The following is a 15,423-nucleotide window of genomic DNA, read 5'->3' on the forward strand; positions in this document are numbered from 1 at the left end:
TGTCCCCTGTTCCATGCGCCCGCCCGGGTCCAATATTAGTCATCATCATCATCATCACCAGTGCACCGGGGGAGAGACGACAGGCGGCGCCGTCTTCCGCGGCCTCCCTCTCCACGAGCGCACCGATCGCAGCGCGGGGCTGTGCGACCGCGGGACCCCACGGCCTCCAGTCTCGCGCACGCGTTGGCGGTGGACGCCGCCGGCCGGGTGGCCTCGGACGACGCAGGCGACGCCGGGCCGACTGCCGGTGGCGCCGGCGCCACGTGCCCGGCCCTGCCGCCGCGTGTCCGGCTCACGTGGCGCCCGGCGCCTGGGCGGGCGCCGGCGGCGCCGAGCTGAGGAACGAGTAGGCGCCGTGCGTGCAGCGGTTGGCGAAGTGGCCCTTCTCGCCGCACTGTGAACACACCACGGCCCACAGTCGGTCACAGCGGGCTCGGACCAGAACACTGGCCGCCCGCAGACGGCGGCGAGATGTGGCGGGATTAAACGACGTGGCTACGGCGAAGTTTTTATTATTATGTTAAATTCTTTATTATTTTTATATTATATATATTTACATATATATAATTTTATATTAAACGACTGTCCCGACGCTTGGCGGTGGCTCCCAGCATTTGTGCGCGTATCACATAGACACGTACGTATTTGATATGCTCGAAATGTCGGTAAAACTTGATCTTTGGTGGCATGCATGCAAGGCATGTGACAAAACGGCGCCACAGCGTACTTAAGCTTCTTAAAACACGAGTGAGGCGCCACTTTTCACAAGACGCGCTAAATTACGAAACGTAGCCAGCCGTGAGAATCCGGCTCTTTTCATCCAGTATGCGTCAAAAATTAACATGGGACATCGCCACGAAAAAAATCAATTGCAAACAGCCCACAAACAGACCTGCAAATGGTTGGATATTGGTACCAGTTTATGCGCTCTCACGCAGCTGGCTGAGCCGCTCGTGCTGACAGTGTCGGCGGCCACCGCCCTGACAGGCCGGGCCCCCGCCGCGCACCCTCACCTTGTAACACGTGATGCGGTCCGTGTCGTGGCGACCGTGCGAGCCACCGCCGATGTACCGGGCGGCCGCCGCCTGCCGCCGGGCACGGGTTAGGTAAGGTCAGGTCAGGTAGAGTCGATGCAGAGGCACCCATAGCTAGCGGGCGGCCCTGCCGTCACTGCATGCCGAGCCACAGCAGACTGCAAGTTATGTCGCCGGCCATTGCTATATGAGACATTGGTAAAGCACGACCAAAGAAAGTTGTCCGCGATGAGCTTCGAACCCAGGACCTCAACGTTACACTCACGACGCCCAAGCCGGTAGCCTCCAGTGACCTGCCCCCGGCGCGGGCCACGTGACTGACCTCATACTTCTCCGAGGCCTGGCGCAACTGCGCCTCCCGCTTGTCGGGCGACATTTTGAAGCAGTTGACGACCTTGTGGCCCACCTCGCCGCAGTAGTGGCAGGTGATGTTGGACTTGCCCTTGGAGCCGGGCTTGCCCTCCTCGGTGCTCTGCGGCAGCTCGAACCGCGGACTGCGCACAGAACGGCAGCGTCAGCAGGCCCCGTGAGCCCCGGGCGAGGCGGGGGCGGCAGCGGACCGGGTCACGGGTCACATTGAGCAGCGGACCGGGTCACGTGACGGCGGGATACGGGTCACATGCAGCAGCGGATCGGGTCACGTGACGGCGGGCCACACGCAACGTACAGCGGCGGACCGAATCACGTGATAGCGGACAACGGGCCACGTGCAGCAGCGGACCAGGTCACTTGACGGCGGGCCACGGGCTACGAGCAGCAGCAGCCGGGTCACGTGAGCTGGCGAGCTGTCGGCGAGTTGGGCCGGGTCACGTGACGGCGGGTCGGGTCCGCCGGCGCCTCCAGCAAACACGAGACGGTAAGGGGCCCGCCGACACCGTCCGCCATAGACATTCCGGCTGTGCATCAGCGGAGCTACGAAGACGCAACAATGCTCGGTCGCACGAGATGGGATTGAGGGATTGCGATTGCGGTGGGATTGGGATTGTTCTCGAGGCGCGACGTGCGACACTCCAACAAAAGCAATGCACGTGCCTGCGTAAGGAGGCAAGGGATAGCGAACGGGAGATGAAAGCGTGACGCCGCCGACCAACGCGCGTCGTCCTGCATGCCATAAAAGGACGGGGGGAAAGATCACTGCCGGGGACGGTAGCATTGGGCAGGGACAATGATGGTAGAGAATCGCTCAATGGTGGCACCCTCGTACATTCTCCGAAACAAACTTTCTCAGAGGCCGAACCAGGAGCGACGGCTCCCAAAACGACTGTGAGATCGAACGATACGTCCCGACTTTATGAGGTCATCCTATACATACATCGCCACCGACAGATCGTTAAAGGCTGATACCGAGGGTCCAGGTCCACCGAAGGCATGCAGACAGGCGAACCTAGCACAAACCCCACAAAACCCTACGGAACAAGACCACCCTCTACGGAAACCCTACTATGGAACAAGACCACCCTCTACGGAAACCCCACGACAATAGCGGACCTGAGCAGGTGCACTGGCCGCAGCGGTGACGTGCGGGCTGCTCACGTCCGCCGCCGCCACCCTGGCACCGGCGCAGCCACCGGCGGCGCCAGCAGACGGCGCGCCGTCGACAGCCACTCACTGTATGAGGCGGCAGCCGGCGCCGGCCGGGCAGAAGCCGGCCAGGTAGCTGAGGCAGAGCACGCGCCGCACGTGCCGGTTGCGGCAGAGCGGCCCGTGCCGGCAGAAGCCGCGGTCGTACCACGGGCAGTCGCGCTGCTTGGTCTCCGGGTCAATGTGCAGGAACGGACACTCCTTGTTGTGGCAGGCGTCTGGCGGGGAGGGCCGGTCAGTGGTGGGGTCAGACGACAGGCGAGGCTCCGTGGCGCCGGCTGGGGAAGCGGGAGGGGGGGGGGGGAACGAACATTCCTTGTGGCACGCGTCCGATGGAGAGGGCCGGTCAGTGGTGGCGTCAGGCGACCGGCGCGGCTTCGTGGCGCCGGCTGGGGAAGGGGGGGGGGGGGGGGGGAGAGAGAAGAGCCGCGCGTCTGGAAGGCGGCCGCGGCGATCAGCCATGCGAAACGGTGGTGCCAAGCGGTGGGTGCCTCAATGTTGCCATGAGTGGCACACATCTGGTGCCACCAACATCGCTCAGTCACAGAGGAGGAGGGAACATCACACTGGCCGTGGCGTGCGTCTAATGTACCAACACTCATTCATTTCCTAAACAAAAATCAAACAAATACTAAAAGGGGCACAAATGGCGCAGTTGTAAGCCCCACTGATAATACTAAGAGATACGTGACTATCCACATCCTATTATTGTGACGCCATAGCGAAAACTGAAGAGCAGCTGGGTGCTACACATAGTGTCACATTCCAATAAGCTTTGTTTTCATGCTAAAAATCCCGTCTCATAAAATCAAGCCCTCATTACGATGCATTCTATGCTACAAATAGCATTGATAAACCACAACGCATGGCCATTTGTCCATCAGCACCACAAACAAGCACTTATCATAGGCGTTTGCAGGAGTCCCACCGAGATTCCACAGACGGAAGAGTCCACCCTCGCCGATAACCCTTCTCAACGCCGCAGCGCAGAGGCGCCCACCGCGGGGACGACTCTCGACACTACTCACTGAACTTGGCGTAGAAGTAGCACTCGGGCATCTTGGTCATGTCGTACTCGTGCAGGAACTCGCACGAGTCCCCCTTCTTGCAGAGTCCGCGCAGCCAGTGCTTGCAGACGATGGAGCGGTCGCCGCGCAGGTGTCGGAACGGGCACAGGTCTCCGCGCGTGCACCGACCCTTGGCGAAGAAGTTGCACACACCCGACATGGACTCTGGCGGCGCGGCGGACGGCGCCGTGTTAGCGAGTGGGCCGCGGCTGGCCGGACCCACCCACGGCGCGTTGGCCGCAGCGAGCGGGTCCGCTGTTGGGAACGCTGTCCATGTTGGGGGAAGACGCTGCAAAAGCACTGCTCCTTACGGAGCAGTTGAACACCAAACAGAAGCAGAGGCTGTTCACTAATTTCAAGCACGTCTGGTTGAATGGACGGAGGATGCACCAGTGCGCTAGATTAAGACAATGTTCAAAGTTGATACAATACCGCCAGGACTGAAATGGCTCGTGCCGCATGACCCAACGCAGCAACGCACTGGAGATTAATCGCCCATATCCACTGCGCAACATCAACGTCCAAACACTGTTCAGATGGTAACCACTGACTACGCCGAGCCTCTGCCTCGAGACTTTGCTGACCAGTACTCGCTGTACGCGCCATAAACACGAGCGACTCGGTACTCACTATCCACGCGGGACTCGGCCGCGTCGGTACTCGCGTCAAAGAGAGGACCCCGCCGAGTCAGTACTCACTGTCCATGCCAGCGAATGGCAGCGACTGGGCGCCCAGCTGCTCCCGCAGCGTCACCTCGATGTCGAACACCATGTCGTCCACGTTGGCCACCAGGGTCTCCATGATGGCGCCGCTCTTCAGCCCAGTCCGGCCGCCGGCACTGCACACCACTGCCTGCCTGCTGACACGGTGGGGGAGCACACTATTGGCTTTCCGGTGCGTAGACACGTGGCTGGCGTGGGCAAGCTGTGACTGGGAGTATATTATCAGCACCAGTGCTGTTCAAACACTTAAAACACTAGGACCAATGTCTACTTGGGTATGACTCACATCTTACAACTGCCATTAGACAGCAGAATGCAATTTCCCGAACCCCAGTATGTCTGGGCTGCAACAAAGCAGAATGTTATATGCCCTTGATACATTAGCATGTGTCTCTTAAACACTATATGCAGTGCTGCAGTGTCTGACAGGTTCGCTTGGGGCTTGGGTCTGCAGCAAACCATTCTTTAGAAATCATTTGTATAACCCATTGGCACATTCTGCTGATTTCTTTGGCTTCATTCTTTTTCAAGACTGTATTGCTGGGATGTAATAATTCCACCGATTTTTGCTCTTTGCATGACCCCTTGTGGAGCAGCTGGACACATTTTAGTGATGCATTTCATCATGGAACATTCTTGGTTGCATCATAATACCCAAACATGTAAAAGGCAAAATTCAACTCACCTGAGATCTTCTGGGTTGCCTAAAAGTTGCCTATTCTTATTGTAACACAATATTTTTGCTCCACAGGGAAAAATCATTCTATGAAAATTGTCTCCATGTTTTGTGTGCCATGTTCCTAAGCATTCATGTGTACTACTCTAAAGCTTTTTTCTCACCCACTCAATGTGAAAAACATGAAAAAGCTTGAGAGATGGGCACAAATTATCTTCTGTATCTTGCATTGGAAGGATTAGAACCATTTTCATTCTATATCATTTAGCTCTTTTCCTTCCCACCAGATATGGTCATTTTGCTCTGAACTGATGAGGTTCAGATGAGGGGAGAGGGCAAAAAAGCCGAAGCATTGACTCCACAGGTCTATCCTAACATTGCAACAAATTTAACAATTTTGCCATACAAAGCATTCATGCAGGCCAAGTTTGACAGCTTGTGCATGTCTGGGTAGAATGGACTGCAACTTTGAATGCCTGCATCAATCACTTTATGCAGCATAAGCATTATCTGTCATACATCAAGATATTTTACTATATGTGACAGGCTCTATGCATCATTCTCATCACAAGATGTGGAGAGGTGTGTGGACGATATCCTGCTGATGCCATAATCAATGTGCTAAAGCAAAAGTTTGAAAATATAATGGAACTGCCAATGTGATCAACAAATTCTTCTCAGATTATTAACCATTATCATGGTATAAACTTGGTTTGCATTAAAACATGCCACCATTTACCTCCTCCCAAATTCCCAATGGATTATAGGTTCACTGGTATATAACAAAGTCAAATCACTGACTGCAACACATCAGATTGTTAACTATCATACAACAAAACCACGCAAAAACACCAAAGCCTTAAAATTTGACCTCATGCAATTCTGATCTCAGCTGGTGCTTGAAATAATCAAACATACTTGGACTATTCCTGCACAATGACAATGTGCGTTATACAAATGTTATTCACCCTGCAAATAAAAAGGGCAATTGGTTGCACATAAAGACAAACACACAGCACAAAATGACATTTTTTGTAAACTTCAAAATCATGTATAATTGTTTTACTTAATCATAGATTAATGACCTGAGATGGCAAAAACTTGAAACTTGAAGGAGAGGCATGCATATGTTTGACATTCAGCTAAGTAAAATGTTAATGTGATGCACTGAACCACACAGATGTTCCTAAACACCAGGACGGATGATTGTGTCACCCATGCTTGGCATTGCAAAGGTAATAGTGCTAACAATAAATACACTAGATGATGTAACCAATCATGCATATAACACAGCTGGTTTGAAATAGATCTCACGCACAGTTTGTCCAAGAGTGTGCATGATGCAAAAATGCAGACTCAGGCCACCTGAATGCTTGCATGGTGAGCAATTTTTGACTGTGACTCATAAAGTCCCAAAAAACTAATGCATAACTGGATGCTTTAAACATCAATCTGAACAGTTTTGGCCGCAACATGGCCACATTACAGCTTGGAATATTCATTCTTTTAACTAAACAGACATGCTTCCACTGGCCACATGCATTCAACATGGCACACTGACAAATATTGGCATCACTGGCAAAGGCCTCACACTTCCTGGTGCTGACTCAGTTAAGGGAATCTAGGATAAAACTCATGCAATACTGATATCAGCAGATGCACAACCCAAAACAACTCTACTTCCAGAAACCTCCGCACCTCCAGAAACATCATTTCACTCTTTATACAATATATGTACAATTCAAAGTGTTTTTCTCATACCTGTCAACCCTGCATATTTCTGAATCTGAGGTTTAGCAGGCAGTGTGCAAGGTCTACATTGCTGATATTCAAATAATCTGGTACCATACTTTAAACCCAGTTTAGTTTGATCATTTGGGAAAACTGAAAAGGAGGGAAACTTTTTCAAAATGGCCCATTAGTATTTCATTTTTAAGGTCTCCCTCAACTGTGGCACTATGGACTACTGAAACCCCATAATATGAGGGCAACCATATGTCACAAACTTCCACAATGTGATCCGTGTTTAATCAATACTTTTGACAGTAGGCCACAGGGTAGAACAGACATCTAGGAAAGGTATAGACTCTTTATCAAGACAGTGACGATTGTTCAATATTTTGAGCATGCCAATTTTTAAGGTGCGTCCAATCCCTTTAACTACTGAGTTTCCTTAAATACTAGTAGCCAAGTGCCTTCCAATAACTAAACTGCCCAAAGACAACTAGGTATGTCATACGGTCTTGCTTATGTCCTAGGTACAGCAAATTTTGGTTCACAAAACTAGACAAGTTTCGACTTACCCTCACGGTCACCTACCCGCCAAAAATTGAAGGAGCTTTGAAGGTATCGAAAGCACGAGAACTAACACGAATAAACCAGCCAATAACAGCAGCAGTGCAGTACTATCCGAAAGTGACGCTACAGTGACGAAATCCAAGCCCAAGGAAATAGCCCTTCTTAAAATGCAGATATCTTTCACACAACAGCTCGCGCCATTGTCCTGGTTTGCGCTCACTCCCTGAATAGAACATTAACTATGGTACACAGGCACGACAGGCGTTTGAGCGTGCGCGGACGGTGTTGCTCGTGATGGTTAGGTACTAACCTTGCTCCAGTTGGGTTGATTTTTGTCTTCGTGGGGTTAATCTAATGGTGGCGTTCTTATTAGAATTACATCACACATTGCCCTGGTAACCTTCAGTCCATTTTTATCCCTTTTTGGATTATGAAAGAGCTATAAGTGTAAGCATCTTCCGCATTTAGTGCACATGCTATATCTAATGCTCCGCCTCTCCCCGTCTCGGGTCAGGAAGCGCTGCCACCTGCCGGCTGTTGTAAGGACTAACGGGGTGAGGAAACCGCTAAAGCCTTTGTCATGCCTTTGCGCCCAGGAAAGCTTGAAGGGGTACCCGAACTGCACGGTTAAGCTTAAGTCGCCACAATAACTTGTTCATGAGCATAAGTTGAAATTACGGTTAATTTTTTTTAAAAAATTAGGCTTATAACGTTGAGTTATTGGCCTCAAGTTAAAAAAGTTTGTTAATAAGTTAGGTTAGTTGCAAATAAGTAAATTAAGTTAAGTAAGGTATTCTTAATAAGTTCAGGTAATAAAAGATGTCATCCACATTTCTCCCGGCGAGGAGCTTGTTCGTTCCCCTGCATCTCCCCCGACAGCCCAGAACTTTGTGCTCGTCAAAAAACATGGATGGAAAAGTTTCCCTACGGGAAACCCATTCGCTACCTGTCGGGAGCTCGAGCTCCACCAGGCAAACCTCGAAACCGCTCCGCTCAGGAGCCCTCCTGGTGAGAGTGTATGCCGATTAACAAGCCAAGAACCTGCTAAAATAAAGCATGTTCCTGGAGCGGGCAATGACAGTCACGATCGCAGGCCATCTGAACACCATCCAGGCGGTCTTGTGCGTCCCAGAGATTACCGAGATGTCGGACAGAAATCTGCTGGAGGAGCTGACCGAGCAGGGGGTATGCGAGGTCATGCGCCTGCCCTCCCGCTGTCCTGGCCTGGGCCTCAACCCCTGGTCCACCTGCGGTTTAGAGGTCTGACAGTCCCACTCCCTGGCGCTCTCGCCTGTATACATACTGACGGCTCCATACGCGATAGCTGCATTCGTAAATTATTATTACCGCAAATCAGACCGCCTGTCAGGTTACAGCATAAAATGTACATGGCTGAACTAACAGCAAGCACGGCGGCCCTACTCCACGTCAAACAAGGTTTCACGCAAGGGGCAGTCATCTTTATGAACTCTCACTCCTTGCTACAAGCTCTTAGACCTCTTCGTAATTCATCTCATCAAATTATAAACGGTATGCGTTGAACGCCTTTCTCCCTTCCTCAACAGACACACATAATATTTATATGGATACCTGGACACGCCAATATGCATTAGAACAACATCGCAGACGAGGAAGTTAAACAAAGCCTTGTGTTACCGGAGCGTTATCATCTTTCTCGTCCTGTTTCCGATGTTCTTACAGTCAATCAATTCACATTTTCATTTTTTTCTCCAATTTGATTGGAATCAACGCGCTCATCCCCATCTTCGCTCAATCAGACCCAGCCTATGTTACTGGCCGACAATTAATAAAGATAATGACCTCAAGGAAGTCCTGCTTGTCAGACTTCGCATCGCTCATGCCCAAATAACCCGCTGCCACTTCTTCGAGCGCACTCATCCGCTTTGTCATCATTACGATACCCCTTTCACAAATCGCTTCCTGTTCCGATGTCTCTTTGTGCGTTATGTCAACGATCAAGACATCTGCTCATCAATTACGTCAATGGGAATTGGCTTCCATTCAATTTCCACTCTCTCCTCGGCGACTCTCTTATCCTGACTCGCTCGTTCTCCTCGTTGAATTCTTACACGGTACACGGTTAGATCATGTCATTTAGATACGGGGATTTTCCTGCATGATTTGCCAAAAATTGCACGTTTCCCCATTGGCTGGAGTTCTGGTTTTTCCAATCAGGATTTTCCAGGACGAGATAACATCACACAACACTACAAGGCCGTGCCGGGCGGCGGAGCCCGGGACTGCCCTCCCCGTTGCTACCATCAGGCAGATCAGATCAGATCAGACGATCAGACGGCTCTGCAGCCATGTATCGCACAGGCCGCCGACAAGTCAGCTGAGCCAAGGCCACCGTTGTCACGGACACCACACATAGGACTCACTGCGCCCGATGAGTCTGGCAGAAGGGCCGGTTGGGAGGCTCACTTGACGTTCAAGCGTATTGAATGCGTGTTGTGTCGTGGTGAAAAAAAATACGTCAATGTATTTCACCAAAAATACATGTCAATTTATTTCACAAAAATAACACAATCATTGCCTGACCTTAAGCCGGAAGTAATTGCCCCTTCTCCCCTCGAAGCTGACTGTAGGTGCGTTGAGGGGAGAAGGCCTTGGATCGCTCCCCACAAGACTCTGTTACATCGGCAGACTTACACAATGTACAGAATGTATCCCTCCAGTTCTTCTAAAACATACACTTTGGCAGTGTTTTACTGACAGACCCGTCCTGTGCTCCACGGATCACGTCAGGCTGATATCACCGGCAATGTTGGCCAGTTGGTCACGGACCGGGGCGGATCCAGGACTTCGTCAAGGGGGGAGGCACGCAACATTGCGGGGGCCCATGGAGTTTGGAGCCCCCCTCCAAAAAATATCCTGGCATTTCGGTCAATACATTTTGAGACAAGTCGTATGTAAGATATATATATATATATATATATATATATATATATATATATATATATACGTATATGCACGCATGTATCTACTCATTCATTCATTTCATAAATACGGAAACCCATCTAACTGCGCACGGCCTTATAAAGCGAGGCGTGCCACACATGCATACACATAGAACTCACTTACTTTCTACAGATCATGTTAAATGCTGTGATTTTGAGGCTAAATGCTCCGGAACAACAGGCAAAACAAATTCAAGGTAGCTGCTAACAACCATCAAAACCAAGCATGAAATTCACTCCTAGCTTATGTTTTACGCCTAGCTGGCTGGGCGACGTGTATATCAGCCATCAACTGATGGCACCAACCACGAGCCATCAGTTGATGGCTGATGACAAGCGCAGATTTTTTTCCCTGTTATAAAGGAGTACAACATATCCTAGCATTCGAAATATGCCAAGAACGTGATACTCCAGTACAATAAGTGCCACGCACTCAATAGCTGATGAAAATGACACACAAGACGTTGGCGGCATGTAAAATTACGTTCGGCAATTGCGCGTAAAAATTCATCGGCGCACATTGTAGCGGTGGACCATGCCCCGGGTCAGTGTGAGCATGTAGGACGAGTGGGGCGATGACTCATGTCTGAGTGAGGAGAATAATCGCGGCTCGGGGCGGTGCGTCACGGTGGCGCCGGACAGTCGCTCGCAGATCGTGTTGCGGGGATGAGCCTTGGAAGAAGTACAAGAGGTGCTACTCGGGCGCGTGGGGGGGGGGAGGGGGAGGGGAGTCTCCCTGTCGGCGTTGTGTGCGGCAACTCGCCGGTGTGTGTGGGGTGGTCCAGCCGACATGTGATCTCGAATACACATATTCGACCGGTGCTCTGAGGCCAAGTCACCAAGGCCAATAGGGACGAAGCCTGAGCGAGCATGGATGCCGTAGGAGGCCAGCAAAGTGGCTCCCGTCAACAAGCATAGGGTCCTCAGAGCACGCAAAAAGAACCCAAGACCAACGTGGTGGGCCCATGAACGACCGGTAGTGCCTCGGTAGGCTGGCAGTGTTTTATATGAGCCCGAGATATTTCGTGTGAGCCGGAGACTTAAATCAAGGGCCCCTGAGCAACTGAGTGTACCCTGGCATATGGGGCCTGGAAAAAGCGTAAAGAGGCTTTCGGGCGCATGGGAAGAATCTGTTGAGGAAAACCTGATCGATCAACGGTGCTCAGGCATGGAGACAGATAGCGTCCCAACAGCACATTGGGCCTTGCGAGAAAATGCAGACGTCAAGGGCAACGTGGAAAACTTCTTAGCGGCAATCAGAGTGGCCCGGCAAGTGGACATATAGGGCCAGAAAACCAACAGCGCGATGACCCTAGACAGTGTAATGAGGCCCAAAATTTCCCCCAAACAACACTTTCTCAATGAACAAAAAATGAGCTTGGTCTGCTTATGAACTCTTCACTTTTGCGAACAATTGTTATTGGTCGTCTGTAGACCCAGAGGCTTCCAATCTTGTTGTAAGAAAACTGCGTCCGTCCGGCCAGTTATGGGCTCCTCCGGAGCCTTTAGGTTCCCTCGGCATGGTCCATGGGACATGGTCTCGTGCCTCCCCCCCCCCCCCCCCCCTTCCTCTGCATTCGCCACCGGCCCGAGCAGCTTAATAGATGGGGCCCGCCAAGAACAAAAGACCATCCATTCAAAAAAGAAATACTCACGACACAATGTGTAGGGCTCTGAACGATCGACTGCGCCCGAGCAGGCTAACAGATAAAGTTCGCAAAGAGAGCGTAGGGCCCTCCGTTCAAAAAGGAAGTATTTAAGACCCAATGCAGAGGAATCCCGAATGATCCAGTGCGTCAGAGCAGGTTAACATATAGGGCCCACCATTCAAACAGGAAGCACCCAAAACCCAATGTAGAGCTCCCCAAATGATCAAGCGTGGCCGAGCAGGTTAAGAAATAGGGCTCCCAATAAGAGCGTAGAGCCCTCCATTCGAATGGGAAACACCGAAGACCTTTTGTGAATGGCCCCAGAATGATAGAATGTGCCCGAGCAGCTTATCAGAAGGCATTCGAGAAGAACGTAGCGCCCTCTATTCCGAAAAGAAGTACCCAGAACCCAGTGCGGAGGGCCCGGAAAGATGGAGTATACCTGAGCAGATTATCAGGTGGCCCAGACAGGAGTGCAGGGCTCTAAATTCAAACATCAAGACCCAATGTGCAGGGCCCGTGGACAATTCAGTGTGGCCGAAGCGGCGCACAGGTGGGGTCCCCGACAAGTACGTGGGGCCCTCCATTTAGATAAGAAGTGTCCAAAACACTATGTGGAGGGCTCTCGCATATTCGTGTGCACCCGAGCAGGTTAACAAATGGGGTCCCGACGAGCGTTCACCCTTGCGCTCAAATATGAAATACCCACGACACGATGTGGAGGGCCCCGAATAATCGAGTGCGCCAGAGCAGGTTAACAGATAGGATCCCGAAAATCGCGGAGGGCCCTCCATTCAAAAAGGAAGTACCCAAAACCACATGTAGATTTCCCCCACGATCGATTGTTCCCAAGCATCTTATCAGAAGGGGTCCCGACAGGAGCGTAAGGCCCTCCATTCAAATAAGAAGTACCTAAAACCCGATGCGGAGTGTACCCGAACAGATTATCAGATATGACTCCGATATGAGCAGAGGGCCCCAAATTTAAACACCAAGAGCGGATGTGCAGGGCCCCCCGAGCAATCCAGTGTGGCCAAGGAGGCCAACAGAGGGGCCACGACAAGTGCGTAGGGCCCTATTCAAATGGCATGTGCCCCAGACCCAATGTAGAGAGGGCCTGAACGATTGAATGCGGGCGAGCAGGTTATCAGATGGGCTTCCCTCCAAAAGCGTAGGGCCCCCAATTAAGGAAAGAAGTACCCAAGACCCAGTGTGAAGGGTCTCCGAACGACTGGTGTGCCCAAGCAGGCCGTCAGATGACCCCCGACAAGAGTGCGGGGCCCTAAGCAAGTAACAGAGAATTGGAAGCGCTCTAGACCAATGAAGAGCGCCCCTGAGCATATTGCAAGTGCGTCGGTAGGCTAACTGAGACCCACGTAAATGGCCCCTGAGCAACCGAGAACACCCCGGCAGATTAAGATATGGGATCCCGGCTATAGCCCACAGAGCCTTTATGGCGGATGAAAAGAACACGCGGAAGGGCTTGTGATTGACAAAAGTGCTCCGGCACGCTGGCAGGAAGGGCCCCAATAACAGCACAGGGCTTTTTTCCCAGTTTACAACTTTTCCAATCATTGATGTTTTTTTGACTTCTCATAAGCCCTGCAGTTTTGCTTACAACTGTTCTTGGTCGTCTGGAAGTCCATATATATATATATATATATATATATATATATATATATATAATATATATATATATATATATATCCAGTTTTGTTGCGTTTTGTGTTAAAAAAACTGCACCTGTTCGGCCGACGATGCCCCCCCCCCGAAGCCAATGGACCCCTTCGGGCCCAAGGGGAGGGGGAGGGGGCATGGCCCTGTGTCACCCTCTGGATCCACCCCTGGTCACGGATACACCCGGCAATCTGCGTATCCGTGACCAACTAGCTAGTATCGGCCAGTGTCTGAGTGCCAACTGGCCAATATCGGCCAGCGTCTGAGTGCCAACTGGCCAATATCGGCCAGCGTCTGAGTGCCAACTGGCCAATATTGGCCAGTGTCTGAGTACCCAACCAGGACCGGAACATCGGCGTACTTGGATCATCGCAATACGGTGATAATTTTATCGACATTTAATTATTAAATTAATTAAATCAATAATTTTACGAACGACATCCACCACCCTGCGAATCTTGCGGCTCGGCTCTGTGGCGTGCCAGCCGACGTCTTGTGATGAATAAAACAGCCCGTAAGAGATCAGTCCAACCACGCCATGGCTCTTGACCTGTTTGATGCTTTTGTCTCCATATTTTCGTTAGCGCATAAACTCCGGAGATAAGTGTTTCATGTAGTTTTGCTTCCCAGCTCTGGGACTGGAGCGAATGTTTAATTGCCGCATGTGACCGATCACTAGTGAGCGTCGTGAGGTGCTAGCGTAGATGTGGCTTTCGGGGTCGTCCACACGGTCGTTACGCGTGGCGGGGGAGGGCTTTTTATGAAGTGGGGCAAAGCAAAAGCATAGCATGGGAGAGAGGGCGAGGTCTTGGACAACGCAACGTTACACCCAAGTCTACTTCCTAATCTTACTAAAGCATTAGTTAATGAAACCTCAAAGCCCTATACTCATGTGCTGTGTTTCATGAAAAGAAACATGGTCTTCATTTGTTTCACAGCTTTGGCTCAATAGGGGCCAAAAACACGTTGCTTTCTCGGGGCGTTACCAGCGTGACCACGGGGAGGGGGGTTACACCTTGGTTACTTAACCAAGCGTAACCAGCGTGTAACATGGGGAGCGGGAGGGTTGCCAATGACGAAAGCTACTCAGCGTAATTTATGGGCGGTCCCTTTTCATGCGCTGGCGTGATGTGGCTAAATACGGTTTGCCGATGTATAGGTGGCAGCACTTTACGGCTCAGCTGGCGCCTTCCGCCGTCAGGACCTATAAGCATCCATGTTTTCCGATGGCAGTCCAGTGACACAGCGAGTCGGCCTGCGGGGTATAACCACTTCTCGTGAACCAGATACGGAATGTGCATAATTTGCGATGCAACCCAGTTATCTGAAGGATAGCTTCATTAACGCGGCCCTTTTGTACTTATTTAAAGATTTGATCCGAACCCTTTGAGTGGATGGAGTTCCGGGATCAGAGCTCACGCTAAGCAGTGCTTGTTGTGTGAGCCTTGACCCCTACCATCCGATCGCGCAATTCCATGTCAACGGCAGAATTTGGTGGCGAAAGCTTAGCGTGCCGCAATGCTCGGCACGGTCCGTCCTGCCCTCTGATGTCAACTGATCTTTAGCGCGACCGCTGCCTTCGGCCGCAGGCCATACCTGTCAAGGGCAAATAGCAAGCGCTTTAAAGCGACTCGAACCCACCCCGCCACGGGTGGGCGCATCGGAAGGCAGGCGCTCTAACCAACTGAGCCACCGGGACGGCTGGCTTCAGTACCACCACTGGTACTGAAACTGAAGC

At 51.4% G+C, this 15,423-nt stretch overlaps 1 protein-coding gene across 4 annotated transcripts; it reads right to left on the bottom strand.

Moving 5' to 3' along the window:
* Positions 1-272: 272 nt before the first annotated feature.
* Positions 273-7,470, bottom strand: LOC119113859 (cleavage and polyadenylation specificity factor subunit 4-like). Of its 4 annotated transcripts, none has more exons than XM_037238090.1 (7): positions 7,400-7,470; positions 4,381-4,541; positions 3,644-3,847; positions 2,644-2,833; positions 1,357-1,528; positions 1,014-1,085; positions 273-394 (listed from the first exon to the last, which is right to left on the bottom strand). In XM_037238090.1, exons 2-7 carry the CDS (start codon positions 4,481-4,483, stop codon positions 293-295), a joined length of 843 nt encoding a protein of 280 aa, XP_037093985.1. In that variant the 5' UTR covers positions 4,484-4,541; positions 7,400-7,470; the 3' UTR covers positions 273-292. The 4 variants fall into 4 exon arrangements, with proteins under 4 accessions (XP_037093985.1, XP_037093982.1, XP_037093984.1 ...); XM_037238087.1 differs by having other exon boundaries at positions 7,384-7,470; XM_037238089.1 differs by having other exon boundaries at positions 4,381-4,538; positions 7,400-7,466.
* Between the last annotated feature and the right edge of the window lie 7,953 nt (positions 7,471-15,423).

This window comes from Pollicipes pollicipes, unplaced genomic scaffold (assembly GCF_011947565.3).
Source record: "Pollicipes pollicipes isolate AB1234 unplaced genomic scaffold, Ppol_2.1 Scaffold_7262;HRSCAF=8765_pilon_pilon_pilon, whole genome shotgun sequence".
In the NCBI taxonomy this organism is placed as follows: Eukaryota; Metazoa; Arthropoda; class Thecostraca; order Pollicipedomorpha; family Pollicipedidae; genus Pollicipes; species Pollicipes pollicipes.

Coding starts and splice junctions, on each gene's coding strand:
- LOC119113859 (XM_037238090.1), bottom strand. CDS start 4,483: ATGGAGACCCTGGTGGCCAACGTGGACGACATGGTGTTCGACATCGAG. Junction 1,529..2,643: donor GCCGGCTGCCGCCTCATACA/GTGAGTGGCTGT, acceptor TTCTGTGCGCAG/TCCGCGGTTCGAGCTGCCGC. Junction 395..1,013: donor ACCGCATCACGTGTTACAAG/GTGAGGGTGCGC, acceptor GTGTGTTCACAG/TGCGGCGAGAAGGGCCACTT.